The sequence below is a fragment of the Gambusia affinis genome, linkage group LG24 (genome assembly GCF_019740435.1).
Source record: "Gambusia affinis linkage group LG24, SWU_Gaff_1.0, whole genome shotgun sequence".
NCBI classification, from domain to species: domain Eukaryota; kingdom Metazoa; phylum Chordata; class Actinopteri; order Cyprinodontiformes; family Poeciliidae; genus Gambusia; species Gambusia affinis.
The window spans coordinates 12,100,178-12,123,451 of record NC_057891.1 but is presented as its reverse complement, the minus strand read 5'-3'; the positions used below and the strand labels follow the sequence as shown (position 1 = coordinate 12,123,451).

Sequence of the window (23,274 nt, the reverse complement as noted above, 5' to 3'; positions counted from 1 at the left end):
GTCTTGAAAATTGTTTACGTTTTCGAGTAAGGCATGCAAAAATCTAAGACCTACAATGATCCAAAACGCGCCAGCAAATCCACCTCCGAATGGCTGAGGGAAAACAGAATAAAGACTTTGCAGTGGCCTTGTCAGGTGATCCAGGGGTCTTCTGAATCAAACAACTGCATATTGTATGTCAAAAACTGTGGAGAGCGAGCACAAAGATTAAAGGAAGTTATTAGAAGCATTTCTTGTTTCCACTCGGACCAGTTTTCCAGAAGTTTTAATGTAGCAGCTTTTGTCTGGTGTGGCGAGCCACTCACTCGCTCTTTCTTTGCCTCTTTTGACTCAATGTGGAACACATTTAATGCTCTATTTGTATTCTCTCCCATGGGCCATTTTACAGTTGGGTAGTTAGGTACAGACATGATTACCATTCAGTGTTATATAGGTGAGCCAATTAAAAGCAGATACAGTCCTGAGCATCTGCGCTGACTGCAAACAATCAACAGCGAGGTTGTTCTCTATTGTCTGCACTGTCCCTAATCCAGACATCCTAACCCTTCCTAGCGCTTTTCTGTTGTTTCCGTCCAACCCTAATGATGACAGATTAAGCTCCGTACAACTGTCCATCTGACATGAGGGCTGGATTTGTGTTGGATTGGAAAAAAAAAAAATCTGGACGGGTGGCCTCCAAAGCTCTGTAATTCTGAACATACACGCTCTCAGAGGGAAGCAGATTAAAAAGCAGGAGATGGGAGTGAGAGCGCAGGTTTTAAGGAGCTCGTTTGCACCAGAAAGTTGTCGCCGGGGCTTCTCTGAGCTGGTTTTCATTTTTGTGTGTGTGTGTGTCGCTTGTCATTACCAATAACAAGGACGATGACTTTCTGGATTCCAAATGCCCCTGGAGGCTAAAGTTCTGATTCAGACTGCCCCATCGTCCCCAGACGTGCCCCTGCAATGCCCATGTGCCTCATTGGGCATGTCACCCTCCACCCCCCTTTCTTTTTTTTGATGCATCTGAGGGAAAATTAAAGGGTGAGGGTCAGTGGGTATAGAGGGCGGTGGGTGATGGTCACCCAAGCTACCCTTCTCTCAACATGCAGCCTGTTTGCAAAACAGTCTCTGGAAACGGTCGCAACACGAACCTCGCTCAACGAGTATGCAAGTCGGTTTCGTCATATAAATTCGAGAAGCGTCACGTGTCGATTGGGTCGCTCACGTGACCCCCCACCCCCCGGCTTGACTGGCCAATAGGGTGGCAGTGTTTTTTCCGATCAAAGGAAGAGAGAGGTGCGTGGGGTGGTGGGGGTGGAGAAATCATCTTCCCTTTGCGATTTTTAATCCTTCAACGGCGATAGTGGTCGTCAGCTACTGTATCCTGCACCGCGAAAAGGTAAACTCTCTTTTTCTACTCCTGATACGGCCTCTATTTTGTAGTTGTTTTAGAACAATGTTTTAGTTGGAAAGCCAACATTTAAATGTAAGACTTGTTAAAAGTTTTCAGAGAGAAATGTTTGAAGTTCTTGCTTTGGTTGTCGGAGTTGCAGAGGCTTTGAATTCTGGAAAACTTGAATTTCTAGATTCTTGGTGAGGATGTGGGGAAGCCATCAATGATTAATTGACTTACTAACTTACCCACTGACTTCTTTTTCAAACCCATTCATTTTAAATGCTTTCATTGGCAAACTCCAACATCATGAATTCATGCTGGGTGGGAATCTTTCTGGTTTTCCCTAAAGAACACTGTGGTTTGCAGTCAATCAATTTTTGCTTCAGACATCTGGCGGCCGACATCGTTTAACTGCTTCAAGCACGAGCGATTTCATTGTTTGGCAATTAGCTGCATTAGATATAGAAAGGATTTGCTGACACACAATGGATGAGGTTGTTATTCTGATTACCTCCATGTGGACGCTAGCGTCACGGCTCGTCTTATTGTAGGGTAGTCATCCAAAAAGATAAATGTCATGTGTCATTTTGTTGAAATCAAATATAACGTCTGCAAGGCGACAAAGCTAAAATGTGAAAAAGAAAGGGCAGCAGGAAAAGGAAATGGGGACATTCTTGCCTCGTTCCGGATCAACGCTCGGGGGAAGCTTGGTGTATAGAAGCCATGACTTTGTGACAACCAGTGATCTCACATTACACACTGTGGCAAATCTAAAATGGCCGACTTGGTGCTGCTCTTCGGGGCGCAACATGGTGTGCCGCTGTTCCGATGGCTTTTCCTCTGCATGCTAGAAGCGCGTGAGCTAGAGCTGGAGCCTCTCTGTGGTCGGCGGACATGTTGGTTGTTGCTGCTTGATTGTGATTTAGATTGAGATGTCAGGATGCTGGTCTGCTGATGCGGACTGACAGCTCTTGAGAAGACTGTCATAGCGGCGCATAGGAAGGCCGACTGGGCGGACGCCCCCCTGCCTTCGACCCTCCCCCGCGCCGCATAAAACAAAAGCCAGACGAGACGAGAGCTGCTCATATACCAGGAAAGCGAAGACGAACTCAACTCCTCATATCTACTTGATCAGTTCCCTTCTCTGACAGTAGAGTAATTATTCATCCCCTCCTGCTCCAAACTTTGAACTCTGAGAGGTTTTTCTCACATCCCCCCCCCCTCCCCCCCCACACACACCCCAAAGTGAGAATCTCCTGTGATACAGAGCATATGGCTCAAAGAGGTCACCCTCTGCGGTCCCCCTCTATTGCCCTACATTCTTGCTAATTTCCCTTTTGTTCACCTCTAATTGGAGCACAAATAAGTCCCAGAATCGGTTAAATGATGATGGACACAGACGTCTAACTTTGCTTGTGTTAATTCGGCGGATGTAAATCTGCTACCGTTCCAAGCATTTCTTTCGGAGAACTAAAGTAGGGATGCACCTATCCACTTTTTCTCACTTCCAATACCCATCCAGATGTCTGAGGTTGAAGAAAAGTACCTGATAACTCCTTACACTGGTAAGGAGTTATCAGGTACACCTTAATACACCAATAGCTTAACAAGCTACGAACAAGTAAAGACAATTTTAATTTGTTGTCAGTGCGATTAGCAGTATAACGTATAATGTAAAATAATTGATAAAGAATCTGAAAATTGACAAAATCAATAGGTTGACTATCTTGGTCAAAACTGAAACAAATCTTTCAAATGGTCCAGAAGGTGAAACTAGCAATTCTGAATATAATGTAAAACCAATAATAAGGCACGACTTCGTTCAGAGCACAAATCATACAATTAGACTGAATAGATCTATCCTTATGGATTGGACATATTGTCACCGATACCCAGTCTAGAATTTCGAGAATATCGGGGCGATACCCATATTAGTAACAGATCGGTGCGTCTCTAGAAAAACGATGCAACCTTGTGGCTCACATTTAATTGAAAGGCAAAAACCAACAAAAATGATGCCGTACACCTCCAATACGCAAATTTTTAAGGTATGAAAGCCTGAAATCTCGAGATTTCAAGATTTAACTTGCCTTAATTATGAAAATGCTTTAAGGCTGTTGTTTCGGATTGACAAAACTTGCATTATATTACTCAAGACTAACCATATGATAGATGCTTTTATCTGGGTTGAAGAATTTTATCGATGTTCCTCACTAGATTTTACATCTGTTTCTCTCCCAGTCTGGATCCTTATTAACTGGCCTCAGTATCTCCATTTACTGAACAATAGTTTGATATTTCCTTCAAATCGAGTGAAAAGATGTGCAGTAACCAACAAAATTTTGAATTTGCTTTGATTTTGTTGTACATGTACAAACAGAACACCGAGACTGACTTTATGTGTAAAAACAGCATCTCCTGAATGCACTAATCTACGTTATAAACAGTAAGAGGAATTCCTGTCACGTTAAATAATAAATTAGTTAATCGCATGATAAACTAAAAGAAAGTCAATAATTTTCATTGGCTTGATTTATTGCTTTTTCTCATTTTTGTTTCTTTTTCGAAAAACTGATTAATAAAAGTCAGTTTTTGGTCTCAACTATCCCTTTTTTCTTAAAAGATAATTTTGTTGACAGAGATTTCACAATTCCTGTCATTTGTTGTTTCTGTTGTTTTCTTTCTTTATTTTGGATATTTCAAATGTCTTCCAGATCCAGTGTTTAAATGTTCATTACAATTTAAAGATTATGGATCCTTGAGAATGTGTTCTTGAATTATCACTATTGTGTTACTTGAAAATGGTCTCAAAACAACAATATTATCGTTTATCGCAATAGGTTCTGGGACGATTTATTGTTACAGGCCTAATAACAGGTATCGCTTTAGTGATAATATCTTTGATTTGCATGCAGAAACTGCAAAAAGGACCGAGAATCTGAGTTCTGTATGAAATCAGGATCTTAAATAATAAGATGTTGTGACTGCATTTGAATGAAAGAACGACTTGAAAAACATGAGCCACTTTCGCTATTCATACACTTTAGACTCTTCTTTAGAAGTTCAAAGTAAAGTTCCTTGTCCATCTATTGGACAAGGAAGGAGGAACAAACATCCTCCTTCCTTGTTCTCGCCACCGTTTGCAGCAACTTTCCATCATTCACACTCTGACGGTTCTGTATAGATTGAGCAACTCCACTCTGTTGGCAGAAACTAAAGAGGAAAGAGGTCAAGGGATGGCGGAGTTTAGTGATTCGGGCTCTTCAAGAGCGACGCTCGAGCCTTTTCAGCGGCAGAGGCGGAGGAGGAGGAGGGAGCCATTTTGTGCGCGGCGTTGCCCAGCCAAGCGTAAAGCGTGATTAATTCAATAGCCGCCATCGAAGAGGAGGAGGAGGAGGCTAGCAGCGCTGAGCATGACCCACTTTCCCTGTCAGATGTCAGGAAAAATTCCCCGCCACGGCCCTGTCTGCGTTTTCGCTTTTAACGACTTCCCAGAGAAGCCCGGTCAAATCCAGTTTCATGATTTTTTGGGTTTTTTTCCACGCAGTATAAAAAAAAAAAAGACAAAAAAAAAAAAAGAGGTAAAATGCTGCAAGCTTTTTGGCGTCGGTGATTCACAGGCCCTTGACCTCATTCTTTTAGGATGCATGCGCAGAATGAAACTATTGAAATGCAGCTCCTGCCATCTTTGGGACCCGACAGACTTTTTTTTTTTTTTTTAGCTGACTTAGATTAACTGCTGAGTTTGAGTCTTAATTGGAGATTTATTTATATTTTTTTTGTTCATTTTCCTCCGTCAGGGTTTTAGAAATACATTTCAACCTTTAGGCACCATCTTGTCTCCAAGATGAAACCATTGATTTAATCCCAGCATAAATCTGTGTTTTTCTTTTTTTTTTATTCCTCCGTCCATCCCTCCCTCCTGCCCCTGGAGAGGACCTGCACCGCTGGCTCGGGTCTTAAACCCGGATTAAGGCTTTTTATGTAATCTGGTCTCTTCTGGGAGATTGGGAGGGGACAGCTGGCGGCCGAATCCCTGCCGCTCATCTCCCGAACCTCTAAAACCGGCATCCGGCGCAGATTGGGATACATTTACAGTCAGAAGAGCGCTGCAAACAAAATATATATATATATTTTCATTTTGATACATGTCAGGGATTACAGGGAATGTATAAGCACTGTGTGTTGTAGAGGAATCTGAACTGATGGTGGTGAGATAGGCTAATATAAAAACCAAAATCAAGAGGCTTGTTTGGATCTGTCGATGTTTAACATCGGAAATGTTTTCACACTTTTCATGTTGTTGATGCTAATAAGATTCAAGCCCGTATGAAAAACAAATTTTACCGTATTATATGCGTTAAACGTTCTCTGCACTGAATCTGAAACAAATTTCAGACAAGAGATCTTTCTTTTCCTTTTCGTAATATATGTTTGAATATTATTTGAAGTTAGCCAGTTCATTTATGAATTTCAGTCGCATCTTTTTGTTTTAGTTTTTCAAACATTTTCTATTTGTGTGTAAAGTGGATGAAAAATAAAAGATGAAGACATTTATTTATACTCAAAAGACATCTGGTGATGTGTAAATAGTCATTTTCTTTAGAATTAAAATAAATATGGGGTTTTTTTCGTTGTTTTTTATTTTTTTTTTTTTTTTAAACAATCCCTAAATGTGGTTAGAAAGACGACCGGATGAAGAAATCTTGTGATAGAGGCCCGAAAAGTAAAGGGTGAAACTGTATTTCTCCGTTGTGGAAAATCTACAGGAAAAAGTGCCGCTGACGGCATAAAGGGAATGATAAATAAAAAGTGAAAATATGTATTAGACAGATGGGCAATAAGTTCATCTGTAGGTGTGTATCGACGTGAACAGTGATAGAAAAAAATCTACGCGATGACCTCCAGTGACATCCGAATGTCGTCAATAAATTCACATAAAGATGTCCAAACATCTTTATAAAAACAAGTGAAGTCTTAATTTAGCCGAGACATAAAAACCAATGGAGAAAAGGTGTCTACTTGTATGTCTGCAGTGAGAATTTCAAAAGGAAAACGATATTAATATTATATGATTTGTAATAATGGTCAAAAAGTACAGAGAGCAATGAATGCCAAATTAAAATAAACAACCTATAAAATAATGATTTAAATAAGAATTTTTTTTTTTTTATTAAGTTTGAGGGTGATGATGACAGGAGTTTGTCCCATAATTGGTGTCGTTTAGCCTGGAGGAAGCTGTCCTAGACTTCAGACAGCGTCAACATTAGCCCCGCCCGCTAGCTAACACAGCTAGCGCTCTCTCTGGAACTTGTTAGAGATATTTTACACCAATCTAGAGATCTGGAGGCTGGAGTTGCTCACCCAGATTTTGTGGTAAATAAAACACAACAATTTAATTATGTTATCAAAGCTATTCCTGCGCTTTCCAGGGAAGATATTGATAGGAAACGTGGAAGACTTCCTGTTTGAAGCAGCCAATCAGGCGTCAAGATCTCTAAACTAGCTGCCCTAATCCCGCCCACCCCAAGAATGAAGTTGACAGTTTAAATTAATTCATGACATGCCTCAGCCCAGGAACATACAATCATTTATTCAAATCATGAAATGATTATATCTAGTTTTTAAAATGAAATCAATATGTTTTATTGCGGCACATACATATAATTCCATATTTAATACATGATTTATGTAATTTATGACATGTAAAACAATTAATTACAGATTTACATAACTATTTCTCAAGTTATTTATTTATTGGACTTTGGCACTCTTCGCTCTCCATAGAAAGTGCAGAATTGTCAAAGACAGGAAAAAAACATAGAAGTAATAAACTTTTGTCATTATTCAAAAATATATAAAAATATAAAGGCATAAAGAGGCTCACGCTTTTCACTCCGTTTCTTCTGGACGACACTGAAATTAAGTGGTGATCCTGTGTCTGAATGATAAAAACGGAAATACTTTTTATGACACGCGTGTGTTTTTATCAGCTCTCAGCTTCACGTCGTCATGTAAGAGTTCTCAGACACACATAGGAGAGAAATGGACTTATTTCAGTTTCCACATGGCAACAGAGCCTGGGATTGACAGCGACTTTGTCTGTTCGGTCAAGGTCAGCCGATGCAGGAGCTTTTCCGCTCGCGCTGAAACTAAGGACCTAATAAAGCAGCAGATGGCAAATTTGTGTTTTAACACGAATCATCCCACAAATCATCATTTTATTCTTTGATTGTTTAGTGAAAAAAAATTTTTTTTTTTAAAAAACAAAACAGAAAAAAAAACTTCTGGATTCGAAGCTTTCGGCTTACCAATGACTCTCTCTCCTAATGTTTGGAGGAACGTCATCCTGATTAAACAAAAGCCGAGCCGTGCTTTCAATCCGCGCTGCGGTGTTTGGGAATTCTGTCAGAGAATCCGGCTGCAGATTAAAAACCCCGCAGAAGACCTCATGTGAACATTCACGTCCATTCTTTTTCGAGTCAGGTTGCGGGCTGAGGCGCCCTCTAGTGTTTGCTCTGATAATTGTGAATCCTAAAGTCTGAGTCATGACATCAGCTGTCAGGCAGAATTAGAGATAATCCAGATTTGATAAAAAATATGATTTTCATTGTTACACAGTAGTTCATAATCATCTTGAATAAGTCTCATAACAAACAGCAGCACACATTCCTAGGCAAGGGGGGGGGAAAGTAATATAACAGTAGAAAGTGTAAAATTCAAGCCTCCCACCTTGAGCTGATGATGTTGTCTTACGTTTGATTGTGCCAAAAGGCAAATTAAACCAGTGCAGTAAAAAAAAATAAAAAATAAAAATAAAGGGTTTTGCATTTTGGTCATGAATCAAATTTCAATATCAGCAAAAGATGATTTGAGCAAAAGCAAAGCTAAGCTGGAAAAGGGGTAGCCCCCATTCTTGAATCTTTTTTTCTTGTTTCAGCGACACGAGCCACACCCACCTAATAACCAAAAAAAACCTGAGGACATGTAAGGATTGATTTCTTTACATCATGCCCTGATGTAAAGAAATTAAACAACGGATGAGGAAGCAAAGTCATTTACATCGGTCGGGGAAGGATCACGAAGCCATTTGTAAAGCTTTAGAAATCCATTATCCACAAACATAGAAAACATAGGAATGCGTTCAACCAAAATAACTCCAATCGCACATTGACAACACATCCAGGAGATCACAAAAGAACTCATAACGATATCCATAGCCATGCAGGCCTCACTGCCTTAGCTAAGATTGGTGTTGACTTAATTAATGCCACCACATCTACTGTCCAGAGAAGAATGTCTGATCATCAGTTCTAGAGTCGGGACTGGGAGCCAAAAGCACACTGGCCAGTCCACCTCCGAATGGCTCTAAAAACTAAATACAAGTTTTGGAGTGGCCCAGTCAAATTCTGGATTAAAATCCGATTGATTTAAATCCATTTCAGGATGCTGGATCAAAACAACATTCCAAAGAAGAGTGGCCCAAGATCCCTCCACAGTGATGTTTAGATCTATAGTCGAAGCCCGACCTGAAATTCGGACCAGGTCAGATCAAAATTATAGCCTTGGGCGACACTACTAACCCAGAGGAGTGAGCAGTCGGAGGTCTGGACTTCTCGCAATCTTAGCATGACGTTCAGTAAGAGCGCGGCAGATGTCACAGTCAGACAACGGATAAATTGATGGGGGAGTGCCGTTAGACCAGCAGTTCCTGAAGCAACTGGATCCCCTCTTAGAACTGTGGCATGGTTAAATTGGTAACAGTTTAAAATGATGGGCTCGGACCCCTAGTTAGAGTTAATCATTCGGGTTTGGATTGGGCTCAAACACAATGTCAATGGGCTCAGGTCGTGTTGGATATTTTAGGTCCACAGTGACGTAAAAGATTTATTGCCAAATACGCAAACACGTCTTCAACCACCTTAGATCTCTGTTTTCTTTTTTCTCGCCCAGCAGCTGACCGGTCAGCCGACTCCACTACCTCCTCTCTCACGAGACCACACCCCTTCCTTTCACTTCCAACCCCGACATGGAGCCCATCAAAGTTCAGTCAGAAGGTGGCCTAAACGTGACCCTCACCATCAGGCTGCTGATGCACGGAAAGGTACGAACGGCCATTCCTGCAAATCCTCTGTCTTCAAGGTTGATCTTTAGCAGCAAGTTGAGATTAAACCTGTTTGTCCTTCTTCTCCTGCAGGAGGTGGGAAGCATCATAGGAAAGGTATTTATCACAAGCACAACAACTAGAGCTTTCCAAATGGGATGTTGTCTCACTGCAAACATCTAACTGCTGTTTAATCTGCTTCTCAGAAAGGAGAGACTGTGAAGAAAATGCGCGAAGACGTAAGACCTTTTCTCAGAGCGTCCATCAGTCTATTGGTATATTATTAGGATGGCACTGCACATTTTCAACTTTCCTTTTTCGTACAGAGTGGCGCCCGCATCAACATCTCAGAAGGGAACTGTCCAGAGCGGATAGTGACCATCACCGGGCCGACAGACGCCATTTTTAAGGCATTCGCCATGATTGCCTACAAGTTTGAGGAGGTAAAGCTTTCAGTTGGATTCGCAATTAGATCCGTTATGCACATAATTATTGACCAGCGATCAGTATATACAAAGTCTGATTTGCAATAGGATGCACTGATTATGCTTTATGTTACTGTAAATATGTATGCAAACCTATCAAAAAAAAAAAAAAAAAAAAAAAGCTAGATCTTTTTCTGAGCGCCTCTGCTGGCTCATTGCCACCCTGAATGCAAAGCAGGCTCGGTTGTCTTATGTAGGACAGAAATGTGCTGATCTCACCTTGCAGCACCCTCTGAAAGTGGGCCAGTACCGTGTTTTCATTTGGCTGTTCAATCGCCGTCCAAGACTGTTTACGCTGCAGATGGACCGACCTGCCAACAGATCGCTTAATCTTTGCAGGAAATAGTTCCTGCAGACAAAGACAAACAAGAGGAGATTTCTGAACTGAACCGTTGCTTTGAACCAGTTAATTAGTCAGATTTGGGCGGCAGTAGATGGATTACATCTACTGCCGAATTACATCATTCGGGAATATTCAAGCCAGGAAGTTAAAACTTCGGCATATGTTGGCCTTCCAAATGGGCACCAACTGTGTTTCCATTAACAACATGAATCAAAACCACCTTTGATTTAAATTTGTAAAAGTTTAAAAAGTTTAAAGGTTATGTCTTATATTGCCAAATATGCTTTATATGTGAAAAAGAGAAGAACTTCTTAGTAAAACATGGCGTGTCCTCGCTTCCCGTTCAGGACATAATCAACTCCATGAGTAACAGTCCGGCCACCAGTAAGCCTCCAGTAACCCTGAGGCTCGTCGTTCCTGCCAGCCAGTGCGGCTCCCTGATCGGCAAAGGCGGCTCCAAAATCAAAGAAATGAGAGAGGCAAGCAGAACTTTTGTTACCTACATCATATCCATATGCAATAATGAAAAGATTTCCATATATGTTCTCCAAATCCAGGATTAATGGAAATCAAATAATTCCCTTTTAACCTCTTTCCTCTGCATAATCCCAAAAGCGTGATTGTGAAACCTCTTCTGCCATAACGCTCTCCCTGTGAATATATTTGAAGACGACTAAAAGGTCACGTTGTGGTTTTATGTTTGCACTAGTCGACGGGAGCTCAGGTCCAGGTGGCAGGCGACATGCTGCCCAACTCCACAGAGAGAGCGGTGACCATCTCCGGGGCGCCGGAAGCCATCATCCAGTGTGTCAAACAGATATGTGTGGTGATGCTGGAGGTACAGTGGGGAAGGGAAAGGGAGGGACACACACACTTAAAGTCTTCACTCACAAAACCCAACATGGAGGAAAGCACGAAATCTGTAGCATCAAAAAGTTCAACGTCTGTAGAACTCCCTACTGACCAATGAGAGTAACCAGAGCAACTAGGGATGAAGGCTGTTCTCCTCCAGACCACTAATGAAATGTTACTGTAACATTTCTATGTGTAAAATAAATTAGCTTCTATATCTAAACTAAATTAGTGCATTAAAATAAATCTCTGTATTTCTAAAAGAGTTGCACCGATTCAACGTTTTTCACTTTCGATACTGATGTCGATATCTGAGGTTTGGTATCGGCCTCTACCGACCAGATACAGACAAACAGTGCTGACTTGAAATGTTTCTTTTTTTAAAACACAGACATAAATGTACAGAATTACAAATTCATTTGACAATTGTGCACCAGTACAACACACTTAAATACACCAATATTGCCACAGGCTTGGTAAAATATGTAGAAACAACTTTGTGACTGTTGTTCAGTCACAACAACCGATGTCAAATAAATAACAAAGAAACTGACAATAACAATAATTTGACTACCTTGTCCAACATGTAAAGAGCAACAAACCTTCTTCCAAATGGTTAATAAAGTGTAATTAGGACTTCTAAAGTCAACTTAAAATCAGTAATAAAGCATGACATCTCTCAGAGCACAAAGCATAGAATCAGACTGAACAGATCTGCCCTTACGGATCGAGCAAGTTGTCACTGGTCTAGAATTTTTTTCAAAATCACAACCGATACAGATATTGATATCGGATTAATGCATCTCTAATGTTCCTTTTTGGTCAGCTTAGATTACTGATGTAGACTGCATTCAACACCTTTCAGGACAGTCATAGCAACTTTCTCAGGCGATGGATTTGACAAGAGAGCACCATTGTATTTTGCCTCCTCCTCAGTCTGCATCTAGGCACTCTGAACCAAAACAGAACATTCTACCCAGTCCTATTTATTCTTCATCACTGTTCTCACATGTCAGAGTTCTGCGTCTTCTTCTTGCACCATTAATTTTAACTATCTGCACAGCCAGTTCTCCATTGGGCCTTCATGATGGCACCAGCCATGGATGCTAGGACTTTTGTGACATGACTGTAAGTCTCCAGAATACGGACCGAGAAATATATTTAAAGTGCAAGTATGTTGAGTCGTCATTATCCAGTTGAAAGTGGTTTTTCCAGGTAAATCCAGGTCTAGTTGTGCACTGAACCACAGTTTAGACATTTTATGTCGGCATGAACACACAGTGAAGAGCACTTTCGTGTGTCACAGGTTGTCTTCCCCCAATGGCACCGTCCCCTTCTGGTCTCACTTTATGCAACTTCTGTCTCTCTTCTCTTCTGCTCTAACACTTTCTCCACATCTCCTCCCTTCCTACCTCTCGTTCCCCCACTCTCTCCTCCTTTGCTCTCCTCAGTCCCCACCGAAAGGTGCCACCATCCCCTACCGCCCAAAGCCTGCCTCCACCCCTGTCATTTTTTCAGGTGGCCAGGTAAGAGCAGACCCACTGGGGGCGTCCACAGCCAACCTCAGCCTCTTACTGCAGCACCAGCCACTGCCTGTTAGTGTCGCACCAGGTTTTACTCACTCTTCCTCCAGACCCTCACTACCCCGTTTCCCTGACCACCTCCCCCCACACCCCCGACTAGCATGAAACCACCACCGCTGTTTACTGTCCCCCACCAGCCTGAGCCGCTTGAATCAAAACTGAGATAAATATGGCCAGCAAATGTCTTATTTCCTTCAGATTAAAAAGATGACAGCAAACCACTGGGTTCGGATTGGGTTTGGTTAGTGGGGATGATTATTGGATTTATGAAACAAATATTTTGCAACCGTTTTCAGGATTTCCCTCAGAGAACCAAACCTGATGGTAGAGATGCTACCAGTTGCCCCACTGTGCTTTTATACTAATAAATGTTAAGATTTGACAAGAAATTTTGAAAATAAAGCATCAACAGAAAAGAAAACATGACATTGGGCTAGTAGAATGAGTTGCATGTCACACAAACCTTTTCTGATAAACAGGGTGTGATCAGGACAGGATCTTCAATGATTTTCAAGAGATCAGGTATTTCTGGGTTGTGTCTGCCCTTGCAGTGTACAGATAGGGCAAAACACCCTAAAATCTAGTGGCCAATCACTAATAAGATGATGATAAAATATATATTTGTAAGTTATTTGTACCACCATGTTTGTTTACGCAATCGTACGATATATGTCAATGGGCGTACAAATTCTCAACGCATTAGAACCGAAAAAACGGTGAATCCTACTATTTAAGGTTTAGAATCAGGCATTAATATACAGCTTATTATTGGTATTAGCAGCTTGCCAAAAGGTTTTGATATTTGACTTGTATGTTGGTGCAGTATTTTCCAAATCAAGCCTCCTCTGTGGGAACTCCGCTCTGTACTCTGCAATTAGTACTGAGTACAGTGTGCCAACCTGTAGTCCTAGCTTAACCAATCTGTGATATCAGTTATTGCTGTATGTAAATAAATAATACTTAGCCTTGTGTGGGGGCAAGTAGAGCCTGGAAGCCAACCAGGCTTATAATAAACTGCATTTTTCATATGATTTATTTCTGCGCTAGATTCACAAAGCAAATAGCACTAAATGCATCCAAAAAAGTTAAATAAAAATGATCTTTGAATCTGATGAGGAACAATAAAGACGAGGCAAACTGGACAGTTTGACTCAAAACTGTATTCAATTTATTACCCGACTTTCAGTAACCCTGACTTACGATTTCCAATGTGCCTCATGTAAATAGCCAGTAAAAGAAAAGCCAAGCAGTTTTTACACCTTCAAAGTTTGTAACTTTCATTTTCTCCACTCTGATTTGATTCCCTAAAAAATAAATCACTTCATGGAGAGATAAGTTTACTTTCGCAAGCCACATTCTGGCTAAGTAACTGTCAGATCTCAGTCAAGAAATCACGTAAATAATCCTATTGATAAATCATCAATAACTGATGATTTATTGATGACATAAATCATCATTTTTTAGGTCAAGATTGAACCTTTTGTTCTCTAAAATCAGTTTTTCCGTATGTGCGGTTGCGTCCTTTACATTTTAAAATCTAATTTAGCTCACTTCTGACCTCGGCGGCATTAAAAGCGCAACACAACCAGCAGGACCAATCACCCCGCTCCTGTCAGGGTTCCTTCTCTGGTTTTCTCCACACTCTCCCAGTCACCACCCTGCTGTCTGAGTTGTTCCTTATTGATTTGAGTTCAACTGGATCTGACTGATGAATAGAAGCAGGACTGATTTGAGTCAAGAGTGCATGACTTTGCGTCATTCGGCTACGAATATAAATCGGTTTCAGCTTTTCGGTTCGTTTGTACTCCTTGCAATTCAGTGTGTTTTTGTGTCTGGTCAGTCAAAGTAACGTGATAACGACCGGTTCTTTTCTTCGTGTTCACAGGCTTACACCATTCAAGGACAGTACGCCATCCCTCATCCAGACGTGAGTGCTAACCCTACGAGGCAGCCAACACTGCACTCTCCGTCAATTTTTCTATCCACCCTATTAATATTAACTAATAATATTAATACTTTTCATATGGATGTGCATTTCCTCTCTTCTGACTCTATAGCTCCTTAGCTACCTGCCTTCTCTTTTGCTTCAAATCTCAGGAGGCTTGGCCTGAAGGGAAACTTTGATAATTTACCCGTGGTTATGAGAATGTTAAGTAATCAGCATCAAAATCAAAAGTAGTCCTGATTATGTGTATATACATCTATTTCTGTTTATTTAGAACTAAAATTAAGACACTTCTATCAAGGATTATACGAAAAAAAAAAAAACTATCTGGAACTAAACAATAATAACTACATACATGCCACCTATAATATTATAAATATTCCAAAGTGAAACTAAATCTAGTGACAACTTTCCCCATATAAATCTGTTCAGAGCTATTATATTGTTGCTTGTTTTATCAATAAAGTTTGGACTTTTCGAACTCAAAAAAATTCAACATTTCTTTTCAAATAAAACGTTTCTAAGATTCGTCTAAAAATGTCTGATTTTTTGGGTAGACATGTACTCCTTTCTACATCTGTCTACAATGGCTCTAACGTTGTTTTATCCACACTTCCATTAACCTAATTTTCCATAAAATCTGTATTTTGCTGTTTTGAACACGTCGGAAGTGAGAAACACTGCTGTAACCGTCTCCTTCAACAATGGGCTTACACAAATAGCAGAGAAACACTGTGCTTTGCCTAAAGCAGGTCGTGCACAGGATGTGTATGCACCCTTGACACATATTTATGATTTTATCTCCCTTTGCGTGAGTTACTGAGAACCTGATCCTACCGCTTTGTTTTGGATGCTATGTATCACGCCAGCGGCTAAAAGGAAACGTATTTTTAACGCTGCACAGCACTCAAATACAGGATGGAAAATGTTTCCAAATTGAAAACAAAGTAGAAAAGCTTTAAAAAGAATACATTGCTAGAAATACAAGAGAGCTCCCGCAACAGGTTGGTAACTTGTGGGGTACTATTCTGGAGAAAACAACTAAATGTCCTACCAACTCACACAACCAAGGATACTCCAATCAATCAGGCCAAGTCCAATGCTCCTTCTCTCCAATTTTCTTTGCTCTCCGTCTCTTTTGAGTTTTGTTCTTTGCCTCTCTACTTCTCCTCAGCTCCTTTCTTTACTTTTGTGCCATTTCCAGCAGACCTCTATATAACTCTCTGTGTCTGTCTGTGTGTGTGTATTTGTGTGCGAGCCGGAGTGGGTTTTTAATGATGACCTCATAGCTCTGCTGTCCTCCTCCTCCCCCCCTCAGCAGTTGAGCAAGCTCCACCAGTTGGCTATGCAGCAAACCCCCTTTACCCCCCTCGGACAGACCACCCCTGCCTTCCCCGGTACGTACCCACCTACACAATGACCCTCTTTACCGAAAATCCTTCTCTCGTTTTTACCTGTAGAGAAAAACACTTTCTCTTCCTCCTTTTTTTCTCTCTCTTTCACTCTCTCTCTCTTCTTTGGCTGGATCTGTCCTATCTCTATATTCTTCATTCTTGTTCTTCTTGTCGTTTTTTTCCTATTGGTCTTTGTGGTGCACTGCAATTGACATGGCCTGCTGGTGGTCTGCTCTTGTTGATGTTGAGGTTTCTTTCGATGTCTGGTTTTCCCTTAGTAATTATTGTGGAATAATACAAACTAAAATAGATTCTTGTTTTGAGATAACTGTTCTCAAGGTCCTCAGGCAATGACGTATGTGGGCTTTGCTTAGGCCTGAGCCACGCTTCTCTGCTTCAGTTACTGCTAGTAGTCTGTAAAGAGAGTTCACGACTTGTTCCCTCAACATGCCAAACTGTTTTCTGTCCTTTTGCTTTCCTCCTTTTCTTTGTCTGCTTCCTGTGTTCAGCAGCAGGTCTGGATGCCAGTAACCAGGCCAGTACTCATGAACTCACCATTCCCAATGATGTGAGTATAGTGTGCAAATTCGCATCAGTCCATTTCAATAGCTGGGTTTCCTTTGACCATAAAATTGGAGTTATGAAAATAAATTCACTTAGAGGAAGACTCGTTTTCCGATAAATCCTTTTCGCGATAGCATGAAGTGGTTTTCCATTCATATCAAAATTGGTGTATTTTGCAAAACTGCAATAGAGACGAATTTGTCACATCATAACCGGTTTGCATACAGCAGCAATGCCCTTAATTGTAGACACTGGTCTCCTTGATCAATGCACAGCTAGCATCGCACGCTTCATTAAATGTTGAGTTTGTCATTCAAAACCAGTGAATTCATAGCTGTTCTGTAAAATCGGACACAATTTCCCCAAAACACCCAGAAGACACGTAGCCGCTCCCAATAGTAAGAAAGTTGTCACTCCAACACCTGATTAACACACCGACGCCTCTTCTGATGGCTAAGGATGAGCGGTAGTGCCATGGCTGAAACATAAATATATCTCATGTTTTCATTCACCGCCATCATAAGTTTTCATGACTTATCACATGAACAACCTTAGTCTCATGTGATTTTTCTTATGTAATGGAAACACTGCCATTGCAAAATTGTGATAATTTTTTTACCAACACTAGCAGAATATCACACACATTGCATAAACATTTATAATGGAAACGCTTCTAGGATAATTTTTCCCCCCTATTATAAGAGACAATAACAGGGGGAAAATTAGGGTTTCTCATTGTTTCGTCAATTGGGTTTTTAAAAATACAGGTATCCAAAGTGTGAACATTTGAAGCCTTTTTTGTAAGGCAAACATGCAAAAAAATATTAAATATAATATTAAATATTTTAATATTACTCATTTTAGAGAAAACAAATCTGACTACTTTAAGATATTAGGTGATTGAAAAAGTAATTTTTGTCAAAAAATTTATACTATTTCTTTGTTCCTTGAGCACTTTCATACAGGAAATTCTGTCCCAATGACAAAATGTTTGGACACTCTTATTTTAAAAGATAGTATTGTCACAGAAGCCAATTGTTGTATTCATGTGGAAGTTGTTAGGGCTTACAAAGCTCTAGCCATCCTAATTCCTGACCCATTTTCTTCCCAGCTAATAGGCTGCATAATCGGACGCCAGGGAACCAAAATCAACGAGATCCGTCAGATGTCTGGGGCGCAGATCAAAATTGCTAATGCTATGGAAGGGTCATCGGAGCGCCAGATCACCATCACAGGGACCCCCGCCAACATCAGCCTGGCTCAGTATCTCATTAATGCAAGGTCGGAGAGCTCGGTGTTAGAAGATTCTACTTTATTGTTTTATTTTTGAAGGGGAAATAAAAACAACAAAAAATCTAACATGTACCAACTTGTAGGTTCAGAGACGTGGCTGCCATGTGGAATGACCCATCATCCATGACCACATCCTGAGATCCCTGACTGGCTCCTCCGTTTGGCCCTTTCCAATGACCGACTACCGCAGACAACCCTGATGAAGCCCCTCGGACTCTGGCTCTGGCTCTCCGAAATCCCTGACCGCCTCACTGCTCTGGTTTACCCTAGATCAGAGAGGTTTTTGTGGCCGCTTATATTTCAGAAAGCCAAGTTAAATCGAAGATTTAAAAAAAAAAAAAAAGACATACAAAAAACTGTTGATTAGGTTTTTTTTTAGAGAACTGTTAAAGCATGTTGAATGTTTATTAGAACAATCTGTGTTCATTTTTCTCGGTTTTCTCTTCGTCTGTTGCTTTTCTAAATATCTTTCATCGCTGCGTCATAGAACAACATTTAAAAAGTATTAGCAAACGACTGAAGATTTTTGTAGAACGTAGGAATCTGTATATTAAACAGCTGCTCAGTGATGCTATCGGCAGAGTGTGTGGTGGGATGTAGCTAAATGACTCAAGTTTAATTACATAGTTTCAAAAGTAAAAGTAAAAAAAAAAAAGTAAAAAAGATTGGACTGTTTCTTGTCGAATCTCTGCCCAAGACTCTTTGCTGCATCACATGACCCTTTGAAGCCAATGGTATCACTCCTCCAGCCTCCCTTCTCATGTTAATTTCCTCTATTTACAATATTAATTATACTGCATGTGTTCAGTGTTGTGTCGTTGCGTATTTGAGTAGAAAAAAAAACCCCAACCTGCTCCGTGCTTGTGCTTCATGAGATGTTGCTGTCATATCTTTGGGACCCTGTTTCTTTTCCATAAACTTTTGCGACATTTTCGACCGTTCACGTCCAGTCCTACTCCCCCCCCCAGACAGAAAGACTTTCCGACATCGCCTCCGATTAATCGTAGCTATATACTGTAGATGCATGGATGAGAATTAGTGAAAATCAGTGACTTAAAACACTGACGAAAAATCTTAATGATTGTTTACTAACTTATTATGTATTTTCTTTTGTACAAGGACTATTGTGACTTGTCACATTAGTCGACTACGCGGCGCTCATGCAATAGACTACTCAACACTTTACTCTGGACTGCCTCTGGTGTGAGAGGATTAGTTGGACTACAAAGTCAGGTGCTGTCCAAACGTTTAGGGGTTTTCGGCGAACTTCGAAGAGGCTTAAACGTTTGGACACATGGTACTTTTGAGGCCAAGGAATGTTCAGGGGTTCATTGGGGGGAACCCGCAGGGCCTGGGCGGACGTGACCACTCAGTCTCTTTTTCATGATTGTTCATCTTGTCATGTTTTGTTATCGTCACGCAGTTGATTTGACGCTTTAGTTTTGAATGTCTTTTCATTGTCACAACCACGTCCGCAACTCAATTGTTTTTGTAAAGGACAAGTTGGATGACAATTTCTGCTTTGCTGGTCTTTCATTGAGCCAGCATGTATTTATCTATAGTGTTGTGATGCACATATTTTTTTGTTCGCTAAGCTAAGTTTGTTTTTGCTGTATTGTACCTAATATGAGAAGGAGGCGTAGGTGATATTTGGTCAACTTAAGTAATTCAACTATCCATTGAATATGCTACTTGTTAAGGATGCTAAACAACTTGGGTGACCTTTTAGAGCTCCTGCTAAGTTCGGTTCAGCATTGAACACTTCTTGAATGTTGTTGTTGAAGCACATTAACTCTAATCTTACACAAACGCTTTGCATTTGCAGTAGATTTAGTCCTACAGACGCCAATATTCTTTTATTTCTAGTCATAAATTTACTACAAAAGGAAAAATCCGACTTTTTGGGGACACCGTTCCTGCTACATCAACTATTGTTAGCTCTCAGCTAAATTAGTATTACACTGGAAATAGAATCTAAATGACCTGAAATTTATTAATCTACATCTAATTTTTTTTAGGATAACTAATGCTAGGCTACCCAACATAAAGTCTGAAAGCAAGAAACTGTAATTCAATGTTTTATAAGCTATTGAATTTATGTGAAGACTTTTTATTTTAAACTAATCAAGCATCACACTGAATATGAATACTTTCCTTTAGTAATGTGAATGGTTGCTAGGGGTAGTGGATTTTTGTGAATATTTTTAACTAATTAAACAACATATTAAAAGTCATCAACATTCTTAAACAATATTAGTGCTTATTGGCTACCATAGAAGTTAAAATTAGCAGTGAGCTCCAAGTTTGTTGCACTTTTATTTATACAAATTCTAAATTAAAATTCATTAAAAGTTCTGATTGTTACATTTTATGAATTTTATGTACAAAATTAATATTAATAACTTTCCAAAATAACATCAACATTTGGCAGAAAAATGTCTCTGTTGGCTGGCTAGCTTAATAGTTAGCTCTGGCTGTGACTGAGCTAAAGCCAGGAAAGTCTAATTATAAAACTTGTAACTTGTAAAATGTATGTTTTAAAGGTTTTCTTTTACCATCATATTAAGCATTAATGTTTCTAAAGTAATTTCACTCCTTGAAAAATTTTCCTCTAATGGCCAGCTAGCATAATAGTTAGCACTGGCTTTGGCTAAGCTATGTTAGCTTGATTAAAACCCAGAAAGGTCTACATTTAAACCCAAGTGTAGCTTTTGTGTTTTGCAAGTTTAATATTCTAGTGAATACTGATACATTTTGAAAGTAACATAAATGCTTGACAGCAATATGCCACTCTTGGTTAGCTGGCTTACTTGTCATCATTGGCAGTAGTTATGCTACGTTGCCAGACAGCTAAAAGTACTGTCCAGCTCGAAACATTATTTTCCAAAATCACTTTTCTTCTCGATCTTCAGTGTTTTGATAACAAATTGAGACTACGTACATGGACCAAATGCTGTTTAAATCTACTAAAAGATACACAGTCAATGATTATTCTGCAATAACTCTTTATTTTTTAATGTATAATCAAGTAGTCGTGGTAGCCTTTAATGGATTTGTGTTTCTTTTCATTTTTCTCGTAACTTCTTGTATTTAAGTGGGAATATTTGTCTAATCAAAAGAAAAAGAAAAAGAAAAAATAAATTATGTTTTTAGGACAGTTTGCTAATACCAGACAGGGAATTCTTTCTGCGTTACAGCGTAAACAGAGAATACCCTGGAGGTTGACGTGGCTTTTTTTTTTACAACGGTTTTCAGTGCATGCGTACGATCGAAATGTTCGCTTTAACAATCAGTACTGATTAGCTGTCTCTATCACAGCTGACTGTGCATTAAACAAATGGTTTTGTTGTATATTTTGAAACTGATTGCAAAGCATAGCTATTAAGTTGTAAGGCTAAGTAATGGCAGTGCGAGTTCAATAACATCAGTATTCATGTGTGACTCGGTGTTTGAAAATTGTATTTACATTTGTGTATATGCCTGAGTATGCCACAACTTTGAAACAAACTGCAACTAATGCAATAATAGGGTGCAATGTGCAATTATTTAATCGGTTATTTCTTTATTTGCTTGGTAGATACAGAAGAGCTGTGTAGCCTGTTGAAAATGCTTTTATTTGATCAACTTTTAGAGTGGCAGTAATGGCTGGAAAAAAAAAAAAAAAAAAAGATTCATCCGATTCTTTTTGTTAGTTTTGTTCATGTGTATTGCAGTTTGGAGCTGGAGGGGCGGGGTGGTGATGGAGCTTTGTAACTATTTTCAATTGATTTATTTGCTATGTGCAGATCTATATTAGTTGTGAGTAATTACATAGGTTTTAATTTAACAGTGATGGTAAGACTAAAAATCAAATAAAGTTTCAATTTTTTCCTTCTGAGACTGGATTTTCTCTGGGGGGGAGGGGCAAAGGGAATTCGCTGTAAATGCTAATCAAGCTAACAGCAAGCTAATGAGCTAAAATGTTACTCGACAAGTAAAAAAATCATCACAAGAATATTTATGCTAATGGCACATACAACAACAACGGAGTTGTTATTGCTTATTTGAATCAACTTCAACTTAAATCACATAAACATAATTTGGCCTCAAGGGAGAAAAATCTCACCTGTAGTCGGATTATTATTATTATCCTGAAATCTTTGAATACCGACCTTACCCTGTACAGAATAATCCAGTTGAATTTTTATTAAATTTCATTTTATTTAAATGAGTTGCAGAAAGTCCTTTCTGCCGTTTGGTCCCTTAATGATTTTGCCCACACATTCTCCTCGGAGAAAAGACAAAACCAACTTTTTCTTTATTAAACATTCGGGTGAAAGGTTTGGGAATTTAACCTGCCGGTGCACAGGTAGTGATGTGTCGCAAATTGAGGCCAATGTTTCTCATTTTCCCTGCAAACTGATGTCAAGAGGGGAGCCGATGGTGTGAAGGAGACTGAAAACGCTGCGGGGAGAGGAGAGGGGAAAAGAAGCTGTCGCGCCCAGGAAATGATTTCGGAGAGAAGAAAATGTTCTTCAAAATGGCTCACACTGAGAAAACAGAAAGCCTTTGTTGAGGAGAAGGAGCGTCAACAAAAGCTAGAGTAAAATAATGAAAAAAACTACATTCATCTCATACAAATAAATGAGTTGTAGCTGAGGTTTATTGTGCTAACCCAGCAACTGAAGAAGACAGAACACTTTTACGGAAAAACACAAAAATACTCTTTTACGTTGTTATGAACTAGCACAAACAAGACCGACATTTAGGAAAAAAAGATATATTTTTTTTTTAAACGCATAAGGAAATAAAACCCTTTCCAAATGAACAGAAAGTACATTTTTCTCATCAAGACACAGAAAGTGTTTTTTTTTTTTGGTGTTGTTGTTCCACGATTAAACAAAACGACGGTTTAATCAGAACGACAAGTGGTGAGGGCTGCTTAGCAGAAAACAAAGTCATAAATGATGACGCACATGTACGTTGAAGTACGTTGCTTTTTACTGTCTCTTTGTCTTTTTTTGAATCTTAAACCGACATCAAACCACAGATATAAAGCACATTTAAGTGAAAATCAATGCAGGATTGATTGGTAAATGCAGGAGATCACGGTGGAGTTTGTATTCTCTCCTCTTGGCAGAAATGTCAAGAACCTCAATTCACAAAGTAACTATTCATTATTTTTAACTCCGCTCAGACTCTATGGTGTGTCCTTACTGACCGATTCTCAACAACACTAGCAGGAATCACCTGTGTTTCTTCCAGCCATCCAAAGGCAAACGCTTTGCTACGTCCGCCTTGAAAGTTGGCCTGGCGTTGGCTCTGAGTGGGAGTTGGAGCGGCTCCACGCTTCCACT

General features: G+C 39.8%; 1 protein-coding gene across 1 annotated transcript; it reads left to right on the top strand.

Annotated features, from left to right (window-relative positions):
• The first annotated feature begins 1,345 nt into the window (after positions 1-1,345).
• LOC122827379 (poly(rC)-binding protein 3-like) lies at positions 1,346-21,765 on the top strand. Its single transcript, XM_044110217.1, has 13 exons — positions 1,346-1,378; positions 9,332-9,479; positions 9,573-9,596; positions 9,686-9,718; positions 9,806-9,922; positions 10,655-10,786; positions 11,017-11,145; positions 12,611-12,754; positions 14,628-14,669; positions 16,006-16,084; positions 16,591-16,649; positions 17,757-17,926; positions 18,022-21,765. The coding sequence occupies exons 2-13, from the start codon at positions 9,405-9,407 to the stop codon at positions 18,074-18,076; spliced, it is 1,059 nt and encodes a 352-aa protein (XP_043966152.1). The 5' UTR covers positions 1,346-1,378; positions 9,332-9,404; the 3' UTR covers positions 18,077-21,765.
• The last annotated feature ends 1,509 nt before the right edge of the window (positions 21,766-23,274 follow it).